The 18,943-nt window shown below is 33.7% G+C and overlaps 2 protein-coding genes across 3 annotated transcripts in view; one reads left to right on the top strand and one right to left on the bottom strand.

Annotated features, from left to right (window-relative positions):
• Window positions 1–6,269: 6,269 nt before the first annotated feature.
• LOC124353815 (programmed cell death 6-interacting protein-like) lies at window positions 6,270–8,405 on the bottom strand. The gene is made up of 2 exons (XM_046803827.1): window positions 7,885–8,405; window positions 6,270–6,298 (listed from the first exon to the last, which is right to left on the bottom strand). The coding sequence occupies exons 1-2, from the start codon at window positions 8,345–8,347 to the stop codon at window positions 6,294–6,296; spliced, it is 468 nt and encodes a 155-aa protein (XP_046659783.1). The 5' UTR covers window positions 8,348–8,405; the 3' UTR covers window positions 6,270–6,293.
• An 846-nt stretch (window positions 8,406–9,251) lies between these two features.
• LOC124353816 (zinc transporter ZIP11) overlaps window positions 9,252–18,943 on the top strand; it is a 76,636-nt gene continuing 66,944 nt past the window's right edge. Inside the window, exons 1-3 of one of the 2 annotated variants that reach the window (XM_046803830.1) lie at window positions 9,252–9,418; window positions 13,483–13,708; window positions 17,573–17,665. In XM_046803830.1, coding sequence (XP_046659786.1) covers window positions 13,525–13,708; window positions 17,573–17,665 — 277 coding nt within the window. In that variant the 5' untranslated portion in view covers window positions 9,252–9,418; window positions 13,483–13,524. Of the gene's footprint in view, window positions 9,619–13,482; window positions 13,709–17,572; window positions 17,666–18,943 lie in introns of both variants that reach the window. The other variant, XM_046803828.1, reaches the window with a different exon arrangement.

The following is an 18,943-nucleotide window of genomic DNA, read 5'->3' on the forward strand; positions in this document are numbered from 1 at the left end:
ATAACTAAAACATCCTTGAGGCCCTCATGAGTTCGTCACTTTGTAGTTTTTCTTGTTTTTTTCCATTCGTGTACGTATTTTTATAATAAATACTGTTGAAATACTCCATGAACATACTCCTCACTGTAAAACCTTCGGAATTTGCAAATCCCCCGGTTCCAACCAATGGTATTATGTTCTTTGTTGGGACCTCATCTACAACGACATGTGTAGGAGTTTGGGGGTTGTTAGCAATGAACTCGTTCCTTAACATGTTGTGGAGGCAACAACACACAAATATTACCAAATGTACTGTCTCAGGTTTGACTACAAATTGATTTGAATACACTTCATTTCATTGTCTATTAAATATTTAGTCACTAATAAATTGTAAACACCTTCAATGTTTCTTCTTTTGAACATCTCACTGCACTGTTCACGATTTTTCGAAGCTTGTAATACCACAATATCCATGTCATGATCTAAATCACTGTATAGCATTAGTGCAGCCACCAGAAATTTCTTTTTACGTGACGTCATGTTACGCACAACCGTATGTATTCTACGCAGTCTAGGAAACCACTGGACGGCGGCTGCGATTCCGACCGAGGTTCAAGCCGCAGCGCATCTATTACGCGTCTAGGAAACCACAGCCTAACAGACCTGGTAATCGTGCACAACGAAAAAATATTGTTAACATCAATATTTCACTATGAGACAAACTATTTTACTCTCGATACTGCGCTATCTTCATCATGCAAACCACTCATCAGAGGATCTACACAAGTATCTGAAACTCAATAACATACAGTTGCCGCCTCTTTTCCTGAGGTGTACTCTCATCACTGTTTACAGATGATCAAGATACTTTGAAAACAAATGATCAAGCATAAAACTTACCACTTACTTTAAAGTTTAAAACGAGTTCTTAAATACTGGTGTATCACCAGTTCTAAAATCACCAAAAGCGAAAGCCTGTGTTCAGTTTTCATTGCGGAGTCAGTTCAACTGCTTAGAGTTAAACATATCGTACCTCATTCTTTATTCTTCTCTATTAGAAGGTTATACCTTCAGCATTTATAATTTATAAGAAAATACTGCAGATTGGCTAACTGGTAGATGTCTGGTAAAAATGTAGTCATGCTTTTTCTCTTCTCATCATTCAAAGTAAAATTATGTTTATAATAATGATTCAGGGAAATGAAATGGCATTGGTGAAGGTTATGTGTGAAACACTCTAGAATATCAATAACTGTAAATTTGATTAACAGAATCAACAACAAACAAGCAAACACGTGAATAACATTAATTTATATCTTACCCAATTCCATACTTTGGTTAAAAACGGCTATGGCAGTACAAAGTATAAAATAAAAAGTGACAAGTACAGATTATTGTGTACGTATACTCGGTATCCTTCGTTAAAATTTTATTAGTGATGATGAAAAAAAGTATTTAATGCTACATAAACTGAAAACTATATTTGAGAGTTTTATTCTTGCCCCTTCTTCAGGTGTCAATTGATAATGATAATCACATGGATAACGATGGCATATATGAGAGAACTGAATGGATGTGGATCAGTCCACAATGCTAGAATTTGGAAGAATACCGCAATTACCCTAAGTTTACATACCACAGAAAATGCTGATCTTCTATATAATAATGGATTACAGAACGAAAAGCTCTGTACCAAAACCTATATAGAACCAAGTCTCATGAATCTAACATCCACAAGGGCTTACTACTTTAACTAGTGCTAATTCAAATTATTTATTCATTACGATAAAAAATTCACTTATAATATTATTTCTCCTACATAAACCATTAGTAATATATAATATCCATTTAATTTCATATAATCTATATCAAAGTACAAAAGTCTTTCAACCCAATTAAACCCACTAAAAGCTGTATTTTTGGCACACTACAGATATGTTTATACATTTTGAAAGTATATACTCAATATCTGTTATGGAGATACCATTTAACCTTCTGGTCTGGTGAGATCAAAACTGTACTGCAAATCTATATATTGGCAATCGTTTTATCGTCAAAGCCGAGCCAAACAAGATTTATAATTAGTAAACATTATGTACACTTTATAGTTAACACTTTCGTGTTCTCTATCCTATCTCTGCTGATATCATTAGCACTTTGGCTGCAGCAGACGCGCTATTGCTGTCTTATTAGACAACTTAGCGTCACTCAGCATAGACCAGCAGTGCAGGTATTGACTACATGTAATATAGGTAGGCAGTTACTGTACAGTATACATCATCAGACTCCTTTTGACAATTCATTAGTAGGTTCCAACTCATCCGTGGATATTGAGGTAATTTCCCCTGTTGGAGGAATCAGTATCTCGTTCCTCCAGTTGGAACAACCGCATGTCAAAAAGTTATTCACTCCGAGTAAAGTATGCTTGGCAATGGATTCCTTCCAGCGATTTAAGTCTCCTGTGGGAGGTGGAATATACCCACCCCTTCTCCAACAGAGGCTTAATTTTTTCTACCAGCCTTACTGGTTGTGTTTAGGTCAAACTTTGACATGGGACATATTCCCCAACAATGGAGGCGGGTGGAAACAATTTTCATTCCTAAAGCTGGCCACGCCCTTGGATGAGCCTAAAACTCATCATCCCATCAGTTTAACGCCTATTCTACTAAAAGCTATGGAATAGATTGTTGATAAGCATATCAGAAGCGAAGTTCTTGTCAACTCTTTATTACCTCCTGGACAGTTTGCCTATCAAATGGAAAAGTCAATAACTCAGACCCTCACTTAATAGGTTTCTAAGATTGAGAGATCATTGGCAGGCAAAAAAGTAGCTCTTGTGCATTTTTGGACTTATAGGGTGTCTTTGAAAACACTCATGTGGATCCAATGTATAGAGCAGCGCTGAGGAAGGGCATACCTGCAGGATTGGTCAATCTTCAATGGATTAGGTCAATGCTGTCCAGCCGTATAATAAGGCTATGCTCTGTGGTGAGCCTGTTACTGTGAATGCAGTTAAAGGTTGTCCTTAGTGTAAAGTCTTGTCGCCTCTTTTTGGGAACCCGATTGTTGATTATCTACTGATTCGACTCTGAAATGAAATCTTTGAAGTACAGAATCATGCAGATGACCCTGTAAGTACAGTTAGATGAAACTTGAGGTTGTTTTAATCGAACTCATGTAGCGAGCCTTGAATCTGGAATAGAAGTGGAATGAGATGGACTAAATGTAATCCCTCCAAAAGATTACAGCTCAGTTCACCTGTAAAGCTTAATTTACAGTCTCTGACTTAGTGGGTACTAGGGTAGCCTTCTCCAGTAAAGTCAGATATCTGGACATGGCACACACTTTAAATTGTTACTGCATCAAGCAGTGGTCGCTCTTCAAACCAGCAGACAGTCCTGCAGTAGAACCTGGGGTATGAAACCCATGATGACTGTCTAGCTTTACAAGGCCATCGTGAGGCCAATGATTGCTTATAGCTGTCTTATCTTATGGCCAGATTGAAGAAAACAGTGATGGCTGGACTTATAGGAGTTCAGCACTAGCCTATCTAGTGATTAGAGGAGTCATGCGCTCCAGTCCTCACGGTAGCTCTTGAAGCATTGAATGGGGTTTTGACTCCCCTCCATCTTTATGTGAAGGGTGAAGCGGCCCTTAGTGCGGTAAGACTGCTTCAAGGAACAAATCTAAGGATACCAAAATACTTGGCTGAGGATGTGAATGTAATCATTGCTCAGTTGCTCATATTCTGTTCGTATGTAATACCAAAACAATGCTGTTTTGATAAACCATTCTATGTCATCATACCAGAGCTCCAGTAATGGCAGCAGGGTGGTCCCTATTTTGAGAGTGGAGCACAGATCTGATACACACATGGGTCAAGAAGAGATAAGTGGTTGGGACTGAGGTTTAAAGGATCAAATTTCTTGACCTTTAAGGTCCTGGGCTCCTTCCCCGGCCGTCTTACAGGCAGAAATGGTTGTGATACATTTATTTTCTTGCTAGTCACAGAATCAAATTAAAGGAAGGGGTTTAAGGAGTTTTATTTACAAGAATTTATGTGTTTGGATTCTTATTTTTGATTATCTGAAAAGCTTATTTTCCAATTGATAAGGATTTTTTAATCCTTAACGACCTTGAGTATTTCATTATTTCAAATAATCTATGACAAAGTTGATAATAAATTTGTAATTGACAAATCAGAATTAATTGTAGTCTCTATTGACTCGTGATTTCATATTTGCTAATTATTAATAAAGATGGTTGAGAGATGATGTAAAAACCAATTTCAATTTATTCAGGACGACTTGTGCCAGAAATTTCTTCATACGTTTAAATGTGTTTAAATTTTGTATAGATAGCTCAAAGGAGCTCACTAAGACGCGTTGTTCTATTCAGCATGAGGGCTTTGATCAAACATCCTTGGTCATTCTATGATTCGGAAGTATTTCTGGATAAGAATAACCTTTCAACGCCCTACTCATTACAGGAATGCTTTGGGATGCAATTTTAAAGCCAAGATGTGTTGTATATAATATCCTTGTTATACTGTTTAAAAATACAAGTTAAACTATGGATAACAATACCAAATATGGAAAATTTACTTCAATCATATCTGCACTTCTGAGATATTGTGAGATCATTCTATTATTTTAATACTTAAAATTAACTAACAAACTGTCCATACAGAAAAACTACATTACAAGTCTATCAATGTTGGCATTGCCTTGGTGAGATAGTGTTTAGTAATAATATACACAATATAGTTTCAACTCGATCACATTTTTCTGACCTAGTTATACATGAAACTATCACGTGATTAAGTTATGGTCTATTATATCCATCAACATCGATACAAAACACTTTTTAGTATTTATTCATTACATACACCGCGAACACGTACAAGTTTGCTTGATGTTAAAATACCTTCCTTCTCTAATACTTTACTTGATGTCAGTTTTTGTGTAGGTTTCATATTAATCCCTCACTAATGAGAGTTTTCTAACCTCACAGTTGTTCAAAATAAGATTGGCATTAATAGTTATAGATCGTAATTTAACTCTTGTAGACCATCCACCACAAGATATGGATGCTGGAAGAACATGAATAATTCCACCACAAAGCTAAGAAAATAGGGTTGCTGGTGAAGTCAGTGGGTACTGTTTAAAGGTTTTTAGTATACATTTCCAGGAATATTTTCAAATGAGGAACATGATAAAGTTTGTGGTAAAGTACGTGATTTTTATTGTTTTAGAATTATTTAAGAACAACTGACATCACTCTTATTCCTTAAAGTGAATTGGAATACCTGTAAATGTTATTTAGATATAAGAATCTGATCAGCTACTTCTCTAATACCGTACAATAAAATAACACTGTCTTCAGTTAATGTACCGGTATTACCATAATCGAAAGACTTTTTTAATTCACGAAAATGCTAAATTGTGTAGTTTTTATGTTCTAAAATTAATTCAAAATTTAATTTGACCCTAAACATATTTATATTGACTTTTAACTTTTGGAGATAGTGATGAGACTTAGATATGGCCAAATATTATTAATAATGTTATGCTGGCCTTACTATTAAAGAGTATGGTGTAATTAAAAAGTTATTATTTAACACCTTCTCTGTGGCTCTACACTGAATGGTCTTAAATATTCTAACACGACACCACGTGTACTATGGCGTCTGTCACAGTCAAAGTATTAATTTTATTAATACTCCAGTGATTATAGTAAATAATTATGATACAGAATTTGAGTCAAAATTAAAATCTCCAAAATACTTTATAAACCGGAAAACATTAACTTTACTTTTAAAATATATTGTACCTCATAAAAACACATAAAAGTAGAGAAACAAACTTGCATGCCACCGAAACTAAAATCATTTACCAGCCAAATGAACAAGAACATATTTCCAGAATCACTTATGAGTATATGGCAGTTGATATCCTTGTGAACTATGGCCTAGATGCTGTGATGGGTAAGCTTGTGGAGGAGGCTGGTATCCACTTGGGAAAGGCGAGGGAAAGTGTCTGTCAGGCACTTCACTCTGGGGAAGACCAGAATAAGGTTGAGGCATGTTATAAAACTGTGTGGGATAGGGTGTGTTAATTGTGGAATTGGCAAGGAACTCAGTATTCGGAAATAATTGTTTGCTTTGATCTGTTACCAATGTTGTACTGCACACTAACTTATGATGTTGAGGAAGATCAGGTACTTCTGTCGTAGTAGCTAAACCAATTCCTCTTGTTAAATCCTTTATCATCTCTTCTCTTTCTGTTTTACGTGCGAAACAGAAGTCTGATATTTTACCCTGAAATTCAAGAAGAATTAAAGTTAAATCATTGTAGAATTTAGTTCCCTCTTTAAGGTTATCGAGTAGCTCCTTGCACGTATCATAAGCAGCTACCAGGTCTTTCAACATTGTCTTCCTACCATGGTGTTCTGGTACAAAATCAGTATTAGATTTTTGTATCTCAGCTAACAGACTCTCTTGCTTGCTTAAGTTATTTTTGACTTTTTGTTGTAAATGTCCATAATATTTATTTAAAACCTCCATGGATAGTTCTTGTTCCTGAATAGTTTTATCATGCAATGCTGAAAGAAAACTTTCCTGTGTATCTATTGTTTTAGACTTTAATTCCAATTCTATAGCATTTCGTTCTCTTTTCATTGTATTCACCTCTTCCATGAGGGTTTTCAATTTATTTGCTAATGAAGAGCTGTTATCTATAGTTCTTCCACCGGTACTAGGAATAGACAGGCCCAATATTACTGGACCCTCACTGAGTAGTGCAATTCCTTGTTTATGTAGTTGGTACTTATCTTGCACAATCTTGTCAGCACGAGAGGCATTATCAATAATGTTACGATAGTTTTGCAAGTTTAATTTAAATGTTTTAGTTAGTTCTTCAGAAGAAATTCTATTCCATTTTGTTTTGAATCTATCCCGGAGTTGATCATCTAACAATTTCTCTTCATTCATCATTCTTTCAGTCTCATTAACAATTTCCATATTACGCATGAGCAATTTAGGTAGTTCTCGTAACATATTATCAATGGCGCTAATGCCACCAAAATCTCGTATATCCTTGAACTTCTTCACTAGTGATTCTGATAACACCTGGTTAGTAGAAACCTCGTCCAAGGCTGCTGGAAAATTTAAGAAGGCAAGTACGGAGTTAATCAAATTTGTTGCCTCATGCAGTTTAGCCACTTCTGAATTTATAAATTCAATTTTTAGGTTGTCATAAACAGTTATTAGAGACTGATAAGTTGACAATGGTATAAGATTTTCAAACAAGTCATAGAAATTGTTTGAAAGTTTAGGAGGGATAGGTAAAACTTTAACTAGTACAGCACAACCTATTGATTCTAAAGACTTGTAATCAGGTATCTTTTCATGGTAAATAAAATCGTTGTCTTTTATTGCTTCGATCAGATGTTTATGACCTGTATCAATTAAATTAGAAATTATATTAGAATTACCTTCACATAACTGAGCTGTTTTCAAAATCTCGAGGGAATTTTTCAGACGAGCGATTTCTTCACCAATGAATTTATTAGAATGGCAATGACGGCTTTGATAGAAATCAGCCATACCAAAAAACATAGACTGCTTACTTTCTACAACTGGCAACCACATCTTATCCCATAAATGTTGAACTGATCTGTTCTGCATGTGTTTCAAAGCATCCATATACAGCTTTCCAGTCTGGTTAGCCAATTTGGCTATAACTGCTTCTTTCCTATTATCATGAATAGCTTTATGCACAAATATCTCTTGAGCTTGAGCAAACATAAGAGAAGATAAAGCTAACAGTGTCTCTGGATTTAAATCAGGAGTGGATTCCTGTTGCAAAGTAGACATAATACAGTCTTTGAGGTGGTTAAATATACCTGCCGATTGCTGAAAAAGTTTGGCTGCTATCTTGAGACCTTCATCATTGTTGACATCTTGAGCTGAAGCAATGGAACTCTGAAGTGCAGCAATATTAAACAGCACACACACTCGTTCAAACCCCAAACTGGAAATGGTCAGGCTATTCCTACCCCCAAAAATTCCTGATCCTCTGTTAAAAGCATCTTTCCACTTGAAGGAAATATGCAATTCGTTTTGTGGTATTTTATTTTCAAGAGCAACTACCTGATCGTAGTATGTATAGATAATCTCCAATGACCCTTCAAACTGTTCATAGCTCTTCAATACTGCGTTATTTCTGAGGTTGCTGAATTCACGTATTTGCTTAGAAATGTCTTTGTCCTTAGGAGATTTGTATACAGTATTAATCAAATTTTCCAAGGGCCGAACAACGTCAACATCCGTTGGTTTTTTCATTGGAACTGTTAACAATTTTGTCATCTTGCGTGAATACGTAATTCAAATTACGAATTGGTTTTATCAAAAGACGAAAACTTGATATTTACTTACAAATCAGGTGGTTATCGTTACATAAATAAAACTTTTTGAACAGACTTGTAAACAATAAAAAAAGTCTTTGTTGGTCATGCTGAATATTTTTCTTACTATTTACTCCTTGAATTAACTTTTCTTATAGCTGATGTTCACTTATATTCAAAGATGCCTAACGATTTGTCTTTTATAAAATTAAATTAATTTGTGTTACTTACACCATTGATTTTCTATCTAAGCTTATGCGTACAGAGCCACTTATTATTATTGGGATGTACAAAATTACATTGGGATAATTTATTATAATGGTTTAAGTTAACTAACTTGTTAGTTTATTATTTATTGTACACTTAAAATCAAATTGTACAAACATTGACAAGCCAGTCTACAGCTTCAGTAGTTCAACAAACCGCCGAAAACAACCTATCAAGTCCTCCTGGGAAAATAACCACCCCTGTCCAAACTACCAAAGATGGCATACCGCTCTCTTGCTATTGCAGGGCAATCAAAGAGCAGGTGCTCATATAAGCTTACTTGACATATATTCCAATTATTATTAGTCAATGAAAATAGATAATTCGTGAGTCTCGATTAACTACAAAACATTCATAATCCGTATTATACTGTATATTGTTAAACAGTTTATATTTACACTGTCTACACATATTTATTTACACACACACACACACACACACACACACACACACACACACACACACACACACACACACACACACACACACACACACACACACACACACACACACACAGTGATTTATTATCATTTAATAATTACTTTTTAAGATATATAAACATAAATAATATTCGATTGTCGTGCCGTGATGGCCGTTTATACTGTCCCCATTTTTGTATTAACAACAGCTGTTCATATTGCAACGTCTGCATACTGGGAACTGGAGCATTTCTGTTTGGTCCTAACCTAATCACAACACAACACAAACAACAAAACAAAGTTCTATCACATCAACAATGGAAGTAGGAAGATAAAGGCGGATTGAGGTTAGTCTTGTGATGACTGTTGCCCCGGTGCGGATATTTTATTAAGTGACATTTATGTTCATTCTAAAATTTGAGACACGAATATATTAGCAATGATCGAAAGTGACAGTCCACTCTTCCAAACTTTGCTAGGAACTTTGTTCACATGGGGAATGACAGCTGCTGGAGCCGCTTTAGTTGTTGTTATTAATGGAACCCAGGTTAGAAAACATATATTCAAACAATTATTTAATGTTCCACCTTAGTCATATTTTTATCCTGAAGCAATACTGTAATTCTGTAGTTAATCAATTAATAAAATATTAGAAATCAGTTTTTGCACAGATAAGTTACTTTTAGATAAGCCAAGGGTTTAAATTTATTGCCTGCCTAGTTATATAAGGTAGTTAAGCCTTGTCAGAAAACAGAGTACAATTGAGTTATTGTATGATTTAGAGGTATGTGTATTGTGGGTATGTTACCTTTATGAAAAAGTAAGGATTATATATAATATCTTGTACAAACTACAGCAAAAAATGATTTTGGCTTCCAGTTATTGTAGCCTATAGTCCAAAAGTAGCAGAGTACAATAAGCGGATCCCGGTATTTATATCACTTGTCATATAATCATCAATACCTACTTCATAGCCTATATGGAAAACTAAACCATCAATCAATATCAACATATCTAAAATACAAAATAGAAGCTATGTGTTTTAAATTACAAAACAATCTAATATATACAGTAACATGACCACATAAATAATAAATGCACCATGACCATCAAACAAACAGGATAAATAATAGCAAAATCTCATTTAAATCTAGTAAAACTATAACAACAATGTGATGATAAATTAATGAGAACACTTTATTTTGTACTAATTCATTCTAAATTGAATTGTGGTATAGAAAATTGGGGAGCTGCTGACAATATAACCATACAACCACTTCATAAGAATAATTGCAAAAAGGAAAAGATATGGATCTGCATTACCTATTTATAAAATGCAGATAAGATTGCTAGCAAGGATAAGATTGCTCAGTGGTCACCCATCCAAGCAGCAGCCACATTCGATATTGCTTGATCTGGTTATCGCAAGTTAACCGTTGTATCTCTAACACTGTACTATTTAGCAAGTCAATTGCTTGTAGTGGAAGGGATGGGAAGGGACTGCACACTTAATAACACAGCACTACATTCTCACCTCAATGACCTACCCGCAATATCTGTCAGTTTACTTATACTACTAAATTACTGTGACATTATTACACTCTATGGATTAAATAATAAATCATGAGCATTAATTAGTAAATATATTATATTACGAATTAAGTTCTGTAAACAGTTAAAAATACAGGAATTCCATTACTACTTTGCTTATTATATTCTTTTCTTTTATGTGTGCTTGACACTCCCGGTTGCTGCCAATGTGTATTTGTATGGAATGCATCTCCTGTAACACTAGCTCTGATCAACTACTGCAGTATCTACTATTACTAGTAGTTATTTGTTTCACTAGATAGAGAACAATTTTTTTTGCCTTTACTACAAAGATTTCTTATTGTTTATTCAGCTGGTCTTTAAAAATGAAATATAATGATTTGAATCAGTTGAGTGGCTGAGCATAGTAAAACAGTGCCTCTTCTGTTGTTTACTCTAACTATCGTGTTTTTACGCTCTTTGCTTAAGTTTTATTTACAATTTATTCATTTAAATTATTACATTTATAGTCTTTTATAAAATACACAGAATATCAAAACATTTTCCGTTGAGAAAAAACTCATAGCAGGCAGCCGCGTGGTTTGAATACTCCCCTGCATTGAGAGGTTAAGAGGTACCAAACGTGATTAATAATAAAATTTTTGGTACAAATGTGATTGGCCACTATCTTGTAAAGTTTTATTTGTTGAGACCAGCTAACAAATTTCAAGCTTTTTTTGAAAACTATCACTGTATCAATTTGAGTGTGAATTGTTTAGAAGTTACAGCAATTATTGCATTCACACTGTTTTTCCAATGTTATTGTTGTATACTTTTCAAAACTTTGCACGGTTGTTATCTTGAAACTTTTTGAGGCATCATAAAACACGTCATACAATTAAACCTTGTTGCAAATAACTTGGGAATTTTTAAACAAGTTTTTGTTTTGCTGTAGGATGCATATAATAACCGAGATATAACTATTCCTTTCCTAAACTCATAACAGTTACTATCATAAAAACTGAACTATAAAAATGACAAAGTATGAAAGTTGTTAAAAATGCTTAACTTATTAAAAATTTGCTTGGGCTGTGAAATAACCGATATAAAAATTTTGGTAGTACCCTGCACTTCTGGTGAAAAAAGAAAAACATCTCTCTAGATAGTACCTGAATTCAAGCTCACTTTTCTATTTATAATATGTATTTAATGTGTATATATGTATTAAACTCATAACAGTTACTATCATAAAAACTGAACTATAAAAATGACAAAGTATGAAAGTTGTAAAAAATGCTTAACTTATTGAAAATTTGCTTGGGCTATGAAATAACCGATATAAAAATTTTGGTATTATACTCTGCACTTCTGGCGAAAAAAGAAAAACATCTCTCTAGATAGTACCTGAATTCAAGCTCACTTTTCTATTTATAGTACTATTTATAATATGTATTTACCTACTTATATAGCCTAATAACAAACATTAGATAGGGGCAGAGTAGTCTCTTTCTCGCTGACATTGCTTTTTTTTGGGACGCAGAAAACAAGAACTGATTGTTATAATGATATGTAATTTTTACAGTTAGTCAAATAAAGTTTTTTTTTCTAATAATGTAGTTTTTTTAGATTCCGGTAAGAAAAACTTCCAAAAGTAGTGTGACCTCCGGATAATACCAAAGTACCAACATTTTTCAGAAATGCGAATGACCACTACGTTAAAACTTTTTATTTGTTGAGATACATATTATATACAGTATCAATTTTTGGAATATGGTGGTTTTGACCTCTGGGGCCATTATAAGAGAAAATGCATAAAATTCCTGGAAATTCTGTCATGAGGGTAATTTTTATAAAGTATAATTTTAAAATCTTTACATTCAATAGGTGAACAATTTCAAGTTGTATTTCTGCTTGGATTTTGCTTCTTGTAGTTTTTAGATGTTACTTATTGTTATAGTAATTAAATTAACATTTTACATTCTACGTCTTTAAAAAATTATAATATTTGTGTTTTAATTATGCTAAGAAGCCATTCTGTTTGTCCTGGTTCTTACTTGTATGTAACAATCTATTACAGTGTGGGCTACAGTGCTCGGTGGGTAGGAGAGGTAATGCAAGAGGGATAGTGAATATCCCCCACCATAATTCCCCTACGTCAATTCCTGTACAGTGTGTTGAAAATCTAGCTTTCATATTCACTTTCATACTACTTTGATCATATAAAAATGTGAACAATGTAAAATTCATCAAAACAGAGGTTTTAGACAAAACAAGTATATGTGATTTTGTTTTATATCAGGTGTTGATTTCATTAAATGACTACTGTATTGTATGGAGAGAGAAAGTGACTAATGTACATGTGCAATCTAGGTGCAAAGCACTGTGTACTGCACTGTGTCAAATAATTAATAAAAAAATTGAATTTAAATTTGTAAAACTCTAGTTTTCTGGAATTCAGTTTTTATTATACTGAGAAACTTAAATAAAAAGAGTATTTTTATTTATGTATGGTGTGGAATTTTTATTTGATAAGCTATGTCATTAACAATTGTTATCTTCTTTGTAAATGAAGTGTTGCATCTAATCGAAAATACAGTAATATAGTAGAAGTACAATTTATAAATTTCTAATCATCCCAGCTGATTTTATAATCCTAATATTTTAGAAAGCATGTACAAAGTTACACTAAAAATAGCAGGTCTGCTTTATTGATTTAAACTATTATTAAATTTAATCCTGCCATTGATAATAATTTGCTGCTTTGGCTGAGTTTTTGGAAATTAATTTTTTAACGTTTTAAAATTAAACAACATTGTTACAGATGACAAATATTCTTAACAGTACTCCCTCAGGATAGTGTAGTGATAGAGTTGGGTTCCAGAGAGCGCTGTTGGACACAAGCCTGGGGTTTGCTGGAGGTGTGATGGTTGCTGCTTCCTACTGGTCACTCCTGGCTCCATCAATAGAGATGGCCGAACAGTCAAGCTACTATGGCGACTATGCCTTCCTGCCAGCAGCCGTTGGGTTCTTCCTGGGCAGCCTGTTTGTGTATGCCGCTGATATCCTTATCACCGCATATGGCTTACAGTCCGCTAGCATCATGCTTGGTTAGTACAGAATTATAAGAAACAGGCCAGTTTTGTTGTATTGAAGGAATTGTTCTGTGTCTTCCCAAAAAATTCTGTGTAACCTTATAGGTGACGTATCAAAATTTGTTGGTCGAAAATGGTATGTACAACACCAACCAACAAAATTTGTTGGCTAATGCATTACTATCTTCAGTTTTAGATTAGGTGTTCAAAACTATCTCAAACAAAAACAAGCTACAGTGTGTACCTTGAGAAAAAAGAACTCTAAGCCTTTAATTTTATCATTAAAATATTATTGGGTGGCGTTTTTGTAGCTTTTAGTTGTAAGTAAAATTGTACAATACTTTGTAATTGCCCATTATGCTGTTGCTTCAGCACCGTTAGTATCTGTCTTTATAGAGGATGTAGTCAGTTGAACGTTTTTAAATTGACTTTTAGATTTTATCCACACAAAGTTCGCCTATACACTATAACCTGTAATTTTGTAGCTGCTATTAATCCAATGACTGTTCATATCCTGCTTACAAATCAAAAGTGTACAATAAACTTTTAAAATATTTTAATACACATTCACGGAAACAATGGCTTCAAATTGTATTTTCATTCAGTCTATACATTTTTGGCTTAATAAGTCTGTAGTTTCAATTGTCGAACACTGAGAATTCTGTAATAGAATGTGAAGATCATATAGTATGGAGCATCCAACTAAACACTGCCATAAGCAAGTGAGTGTGAATCATCTCTTTATATGATACTATAACAAAGTGATATTCATCTAGTGTGGATCATCCCACTAAACTATATCATAAGCAAGTTAATGTGGATCATCACACTATATATTACCATAAAAAAAGTAATATTCGTATAGTGTGGATCATCCTAAACAATATCTTAAACAAGTGAATGTGTAGTGAGATGTTTCACACTCACTTGCTTATGGTAGTGTTTAGTAGAATGATCCATACTACAATAAGAAAGTGATATTCATATAGTGTGTGTCATCCCACTAAAAACTACCATAAGCAAGTGAGTATGGATTATCTCACTATACACTATACACTGCCATAAGAAAATGATACTCATATCGGATGGATCATCCCACTACACATTACTGTACTATAAGAAGGAATTAAATCTTATATGTTAGATATGATATCCCTACTTATTACCATAAACAAAAGAAACCCTTTATTGATTTATTTACCATACTGTGTTTGCTATAATGGAGAAATACAGCAATTTAAGTATTTTGTGCTTCATTTAAAAAACTCATCTTTAATGTAGTTTTATTTTTCCAAATTCTGAAATTGTTGGTCTCCCTTAGGAACTCCCCATGAATCTACACAAACAAAAGGATTATTTCAGTATTCAAATCGTGACTTTTAGAGTTGGTTTATGCTGATATGCTTATTGGTGTTTCTGTGAATTACTTTTTCCAAATATTAAACAAGAGGCGAAAGTCAAGGGACGCAGACTAAAGCAGTTGATAAGATAGTTCTAAATGACTTAATTAATTAGACACTTATTAAAGAGTGTTAAATGATACCCAATATTAAAAGATTTTTTCTATTATTCCAAATATGAAAATATGCTAATTCCATTGTGATAATATTTTAAGTTTTCTGCTGTGTTTACATAAGTTAGTAATTGTTTTTATATATGGTTGGTTTAATCAATATTATACTAATATTATTTATCCTCATTTTGCTATTTGTAATGGGAGAAATTGTAATAATATTTGTTTCCAATGTTGAGTCTGTGCTTTACAAGATATAAATTACTGTACTTTATTTGCACAGGTGATTGTTTTGTTTCCCTCATTACGGTATTGTTCCTAATATTGTAGGATGTTAATTGGTTTTATTCTGCACGCTTTCTTTTTTTTAATTAGAAAGTTATCCGTAATTTTGTATTAAAGATGTGTTATGACAAAATTATCGGTTTTTTATGGTTTCATTGTTTTAAATTTTGCTGTAAGGATATTTTGTATTTCAAGTAATAATTACGAAGAAAATTTCCAGATTAACAAAACCAGGTATTGTAGGTCTAAAACATAGGCTGCTATTAAAATATTTGCAAAGCCATAATTTAATTTAAAACCTGATCTAAGAACTTGGTCTGGCTTATTTGAGGTTTCTTTAAGTTTACTACAGAGCGATGACTGGTGGAGCTAATTGCTTAGGATGGTTGAGTACCCCTCAAGGTCCCAGTGAAAGTTATGTAGTGCTTGACTGACTTGCTGTAGGAAACAACCTTGGGATTTCCCCATAACAACAATGTTAAAACTTCATTACATTTTTACGCCCTTATTTCTTATCATTACAGGAGATGACTCATTTTCAAAATCTTATTAACGCTCGTCTAAATGCTTTATATATATATATTCTTTTAAAGCTTATACTTTTTTAACATTTAATTTATAAAATACAAACAAAGTTTGAGGCTTTTTGTGAATAACCAGTAAAAATAAAAAAACAAAAACAAAATTTGGGTTTTATGGATTATATCTTTAAAAGGAGACCTCTCCCATGATTCTACCAGTAAAAAAAGATTGTAAAAGTGCATGAGGTTTAATATTGTTCTTATGAGGCTAAAATCATTATGATCACCACTACAGCTGGCTTTTATGTACATATTGTAGTCATTTAACACTGAAGTGTCTGGATGTAGTCTACTACGGTGAAGGTTGTTACATAGGGGAGATTAGTTTATAGAAGGGACATGAAGTTTTTATTTAAGGTCAAAATATGTGGCCTTCCCAAGTATGTACCAGCATTCTCTGACAATATTTATCTGCACTAGTTACTTAATGAAGAATTTCTGCCAGTGATAAAAAACACTGCAATGCATGAAAACCCTTACACAATATGTCAAAACTATTAGAGAGAAATTATTTATTTTCTACTAATGCAGAAATAGAATACAGCAATAAAATCCTAAAAGATCACAAATTCATAAATACAATTCTCATCATGTCAATCCATACTAAAGTTATAAATATAATAAAAAAGTGTTATATTTATTCTACTTACACACAAATTAAGAAGAAGGAATGAAAAGACTCAACCATGATTAATGTTTGCAGGTAACAAAATTAAACAAAAAATATATTTTGACGAGAGACCAGCAGATATCACAGCTGTGGTAGTATAATATTCTTGTTGTTTTAGTGTACGGGTTCAACAGCTACACCAAGAAGACTGATGGCTACCAGGTGTTTGCTAATGATGGCAAGAAGAGACCAGCGGACAATGACACATTTTAAGGAGTAGTATTCTTGTTGTTTAGCGTACAGGTCCAACGGCTACACCAAGAAGACCGATGGCTACCAGGTGTTTGCTAATGATGGCAAGAAGAGACCAGCGGACAATGACACATTTTAAGGAGTAGTATTCTTGTTGTTTAGCGTACGGGTCCAACGGCTACACCAAGAAGACTGATGGCTACCAGGTGTTTGCTAATGATGGCAAGAAGAGACCAGCGGACAATGACACATTTTAAGGAGTAGTATTCTTGTTGTTTAGCGTACGGGTCCAACGGCTACACCAAGAAGACCGATGGCTACCAGGTGTTTGCTAATGATGGCAAGAAGAGACCAGCGGACAATGACACATTTTAAGGAGTAGTATTCTTGTTGTTTAGCGTACGGGTCCAAACGGCTACACCAAGAAGACCTGATGGCTACCAGGTGTTTGCTAATGATGGCAAGAAGAGACCTTGACAATGACACATTTTAAGGAGTATAGTATTCTTGTTGTTTAGCGTACAGGTCCAACGGCTACACCAAGAAGACCGATGGCTACCAGATGTTTGCTAATGATGACATGAAGAGACTAGTGGACAATGCCACAATTGAAGGAGTATAGTGTTCTTGTTGTTTAGCGTACGGGTCCAACGGCTATACCAAGAAGACCGATGGCTACCAGATGTTTGCTAATGATGACGAGAGATCAGCAGACAACGCTACAGTTGAAGGTATAATAACACATGTAGTATGCAAGTAAATGGAGGTTTTTTGGGGATAACTACTAAATTCAAAGGAAAAAATTGTTAGAAAAATCCTGTTTCCTTCACAATCCTTCCATCGTCAAAAGTAAAGTTCAAACAAAGAAAATTGTTATAATATAAAAAATCATAACGTTTCTAAAAATTTGCATCAAAAATAAAAATGAACTTACTTTGGTTCATTTGATCACCACAATAGGCATGGAGATCAATATTTGTTTTTCTACATTGAATGGATCTTAAAAATATTTAATTTGATATTTTGGTGGTAAAGAAGTGGCGAGGTTCTTACTAATCTAGGAGACTCGGTAGAAATGCTGATAAGTTCAGGTACTTGCTATGGGTTTTTAGTGTGATTTATGTATTGATATTCTGATTTATGTATTGATATTCATGTAGAACAGCATGGTATTTGGGTGAAACTGTATTCAATGTATTTACAATGTAATATAGCTTTATGATATATAGAAAGGAAGTGGCTATGACTCTTTCTTTCACACAGATGTTCAGTCGTATTAGGAATAATTTCTGTAATATTTCTATAATGGAAATTTGTCACCACAGTATAAATGAATGGTGATAGTGTAAATAATTTTTGAAGTAATTGAATGAATAATTTTTTACAACAAATTTTTAAACCACAAAGTGTACTTTGATGGAGTTTCATGAGTACTGTATATTTTATGTAAAATCCTTAAACAAATCCAATTTGTTATTAAAACTAGCCAAACCATGTTAAATATGTGGAACTTTCTTGTGCCTACATGTTAAACCTTTTATGTATGTATGAACACAAATAAGTTTTTTTTTTATTAAAGATATTTTTATAAGCCTTTTGACGTGGTTTAACATTATACAAGGGTCACTCTGAAAGTTGCTAGATACCAGCAGACAGTGCATTTTTCTTGGAGATATAGAGGGGACATTTTTCTGCTACAATTTTGTACGATTTCAAAGTTGCTTTCTCTCGAACATCTAAAAATTGCCTCTTTTCTGAAGCACTATCTTGTGCTTCTGATTTTAAATGGTATTTGGAATTTTGAAGGAGCCATAATTTGTTCCAAAAAGACAAATGTTCGGATAGACACTAAACTTATTTAATGGTTAAAGCTTCCCTAGGGATTGGATCTGCAGCATTGCGAATAATCTTGCATAACGTTTCAAAAGTCAGGAAAATCGTTTCTCGGCGGGTACCTCACAATTTGACACATGACCACAAGGCTGTGCCGAGTATCAACCAACAAACCA

Source organism: Homalodisca vitripennis, chromosome 2 (assembly GCF_021130785.1).
Source record: "Homalodisca vitripennis isolate AUS2020 chromosome 2, UT_GWSS_2.1, whole genome shotgun sequence".
Taxonomy (NCBI): Eukaryota; Metazoa; Arthropoda; class Insecta; order Hemiptera; family Cicadellidae; genus Homalodisca; species Homalodisca vitripennis.

What these genes read in the sequence shown, in the direction of transcription:
- LOC124353815 (XM_046803827.1), bottom strand. Translation starts at nt 8,347, where the DNA reads ATGACAAAATTGTTAACAGTTCCAATGAAAAAACCAACGGATGTTGAC.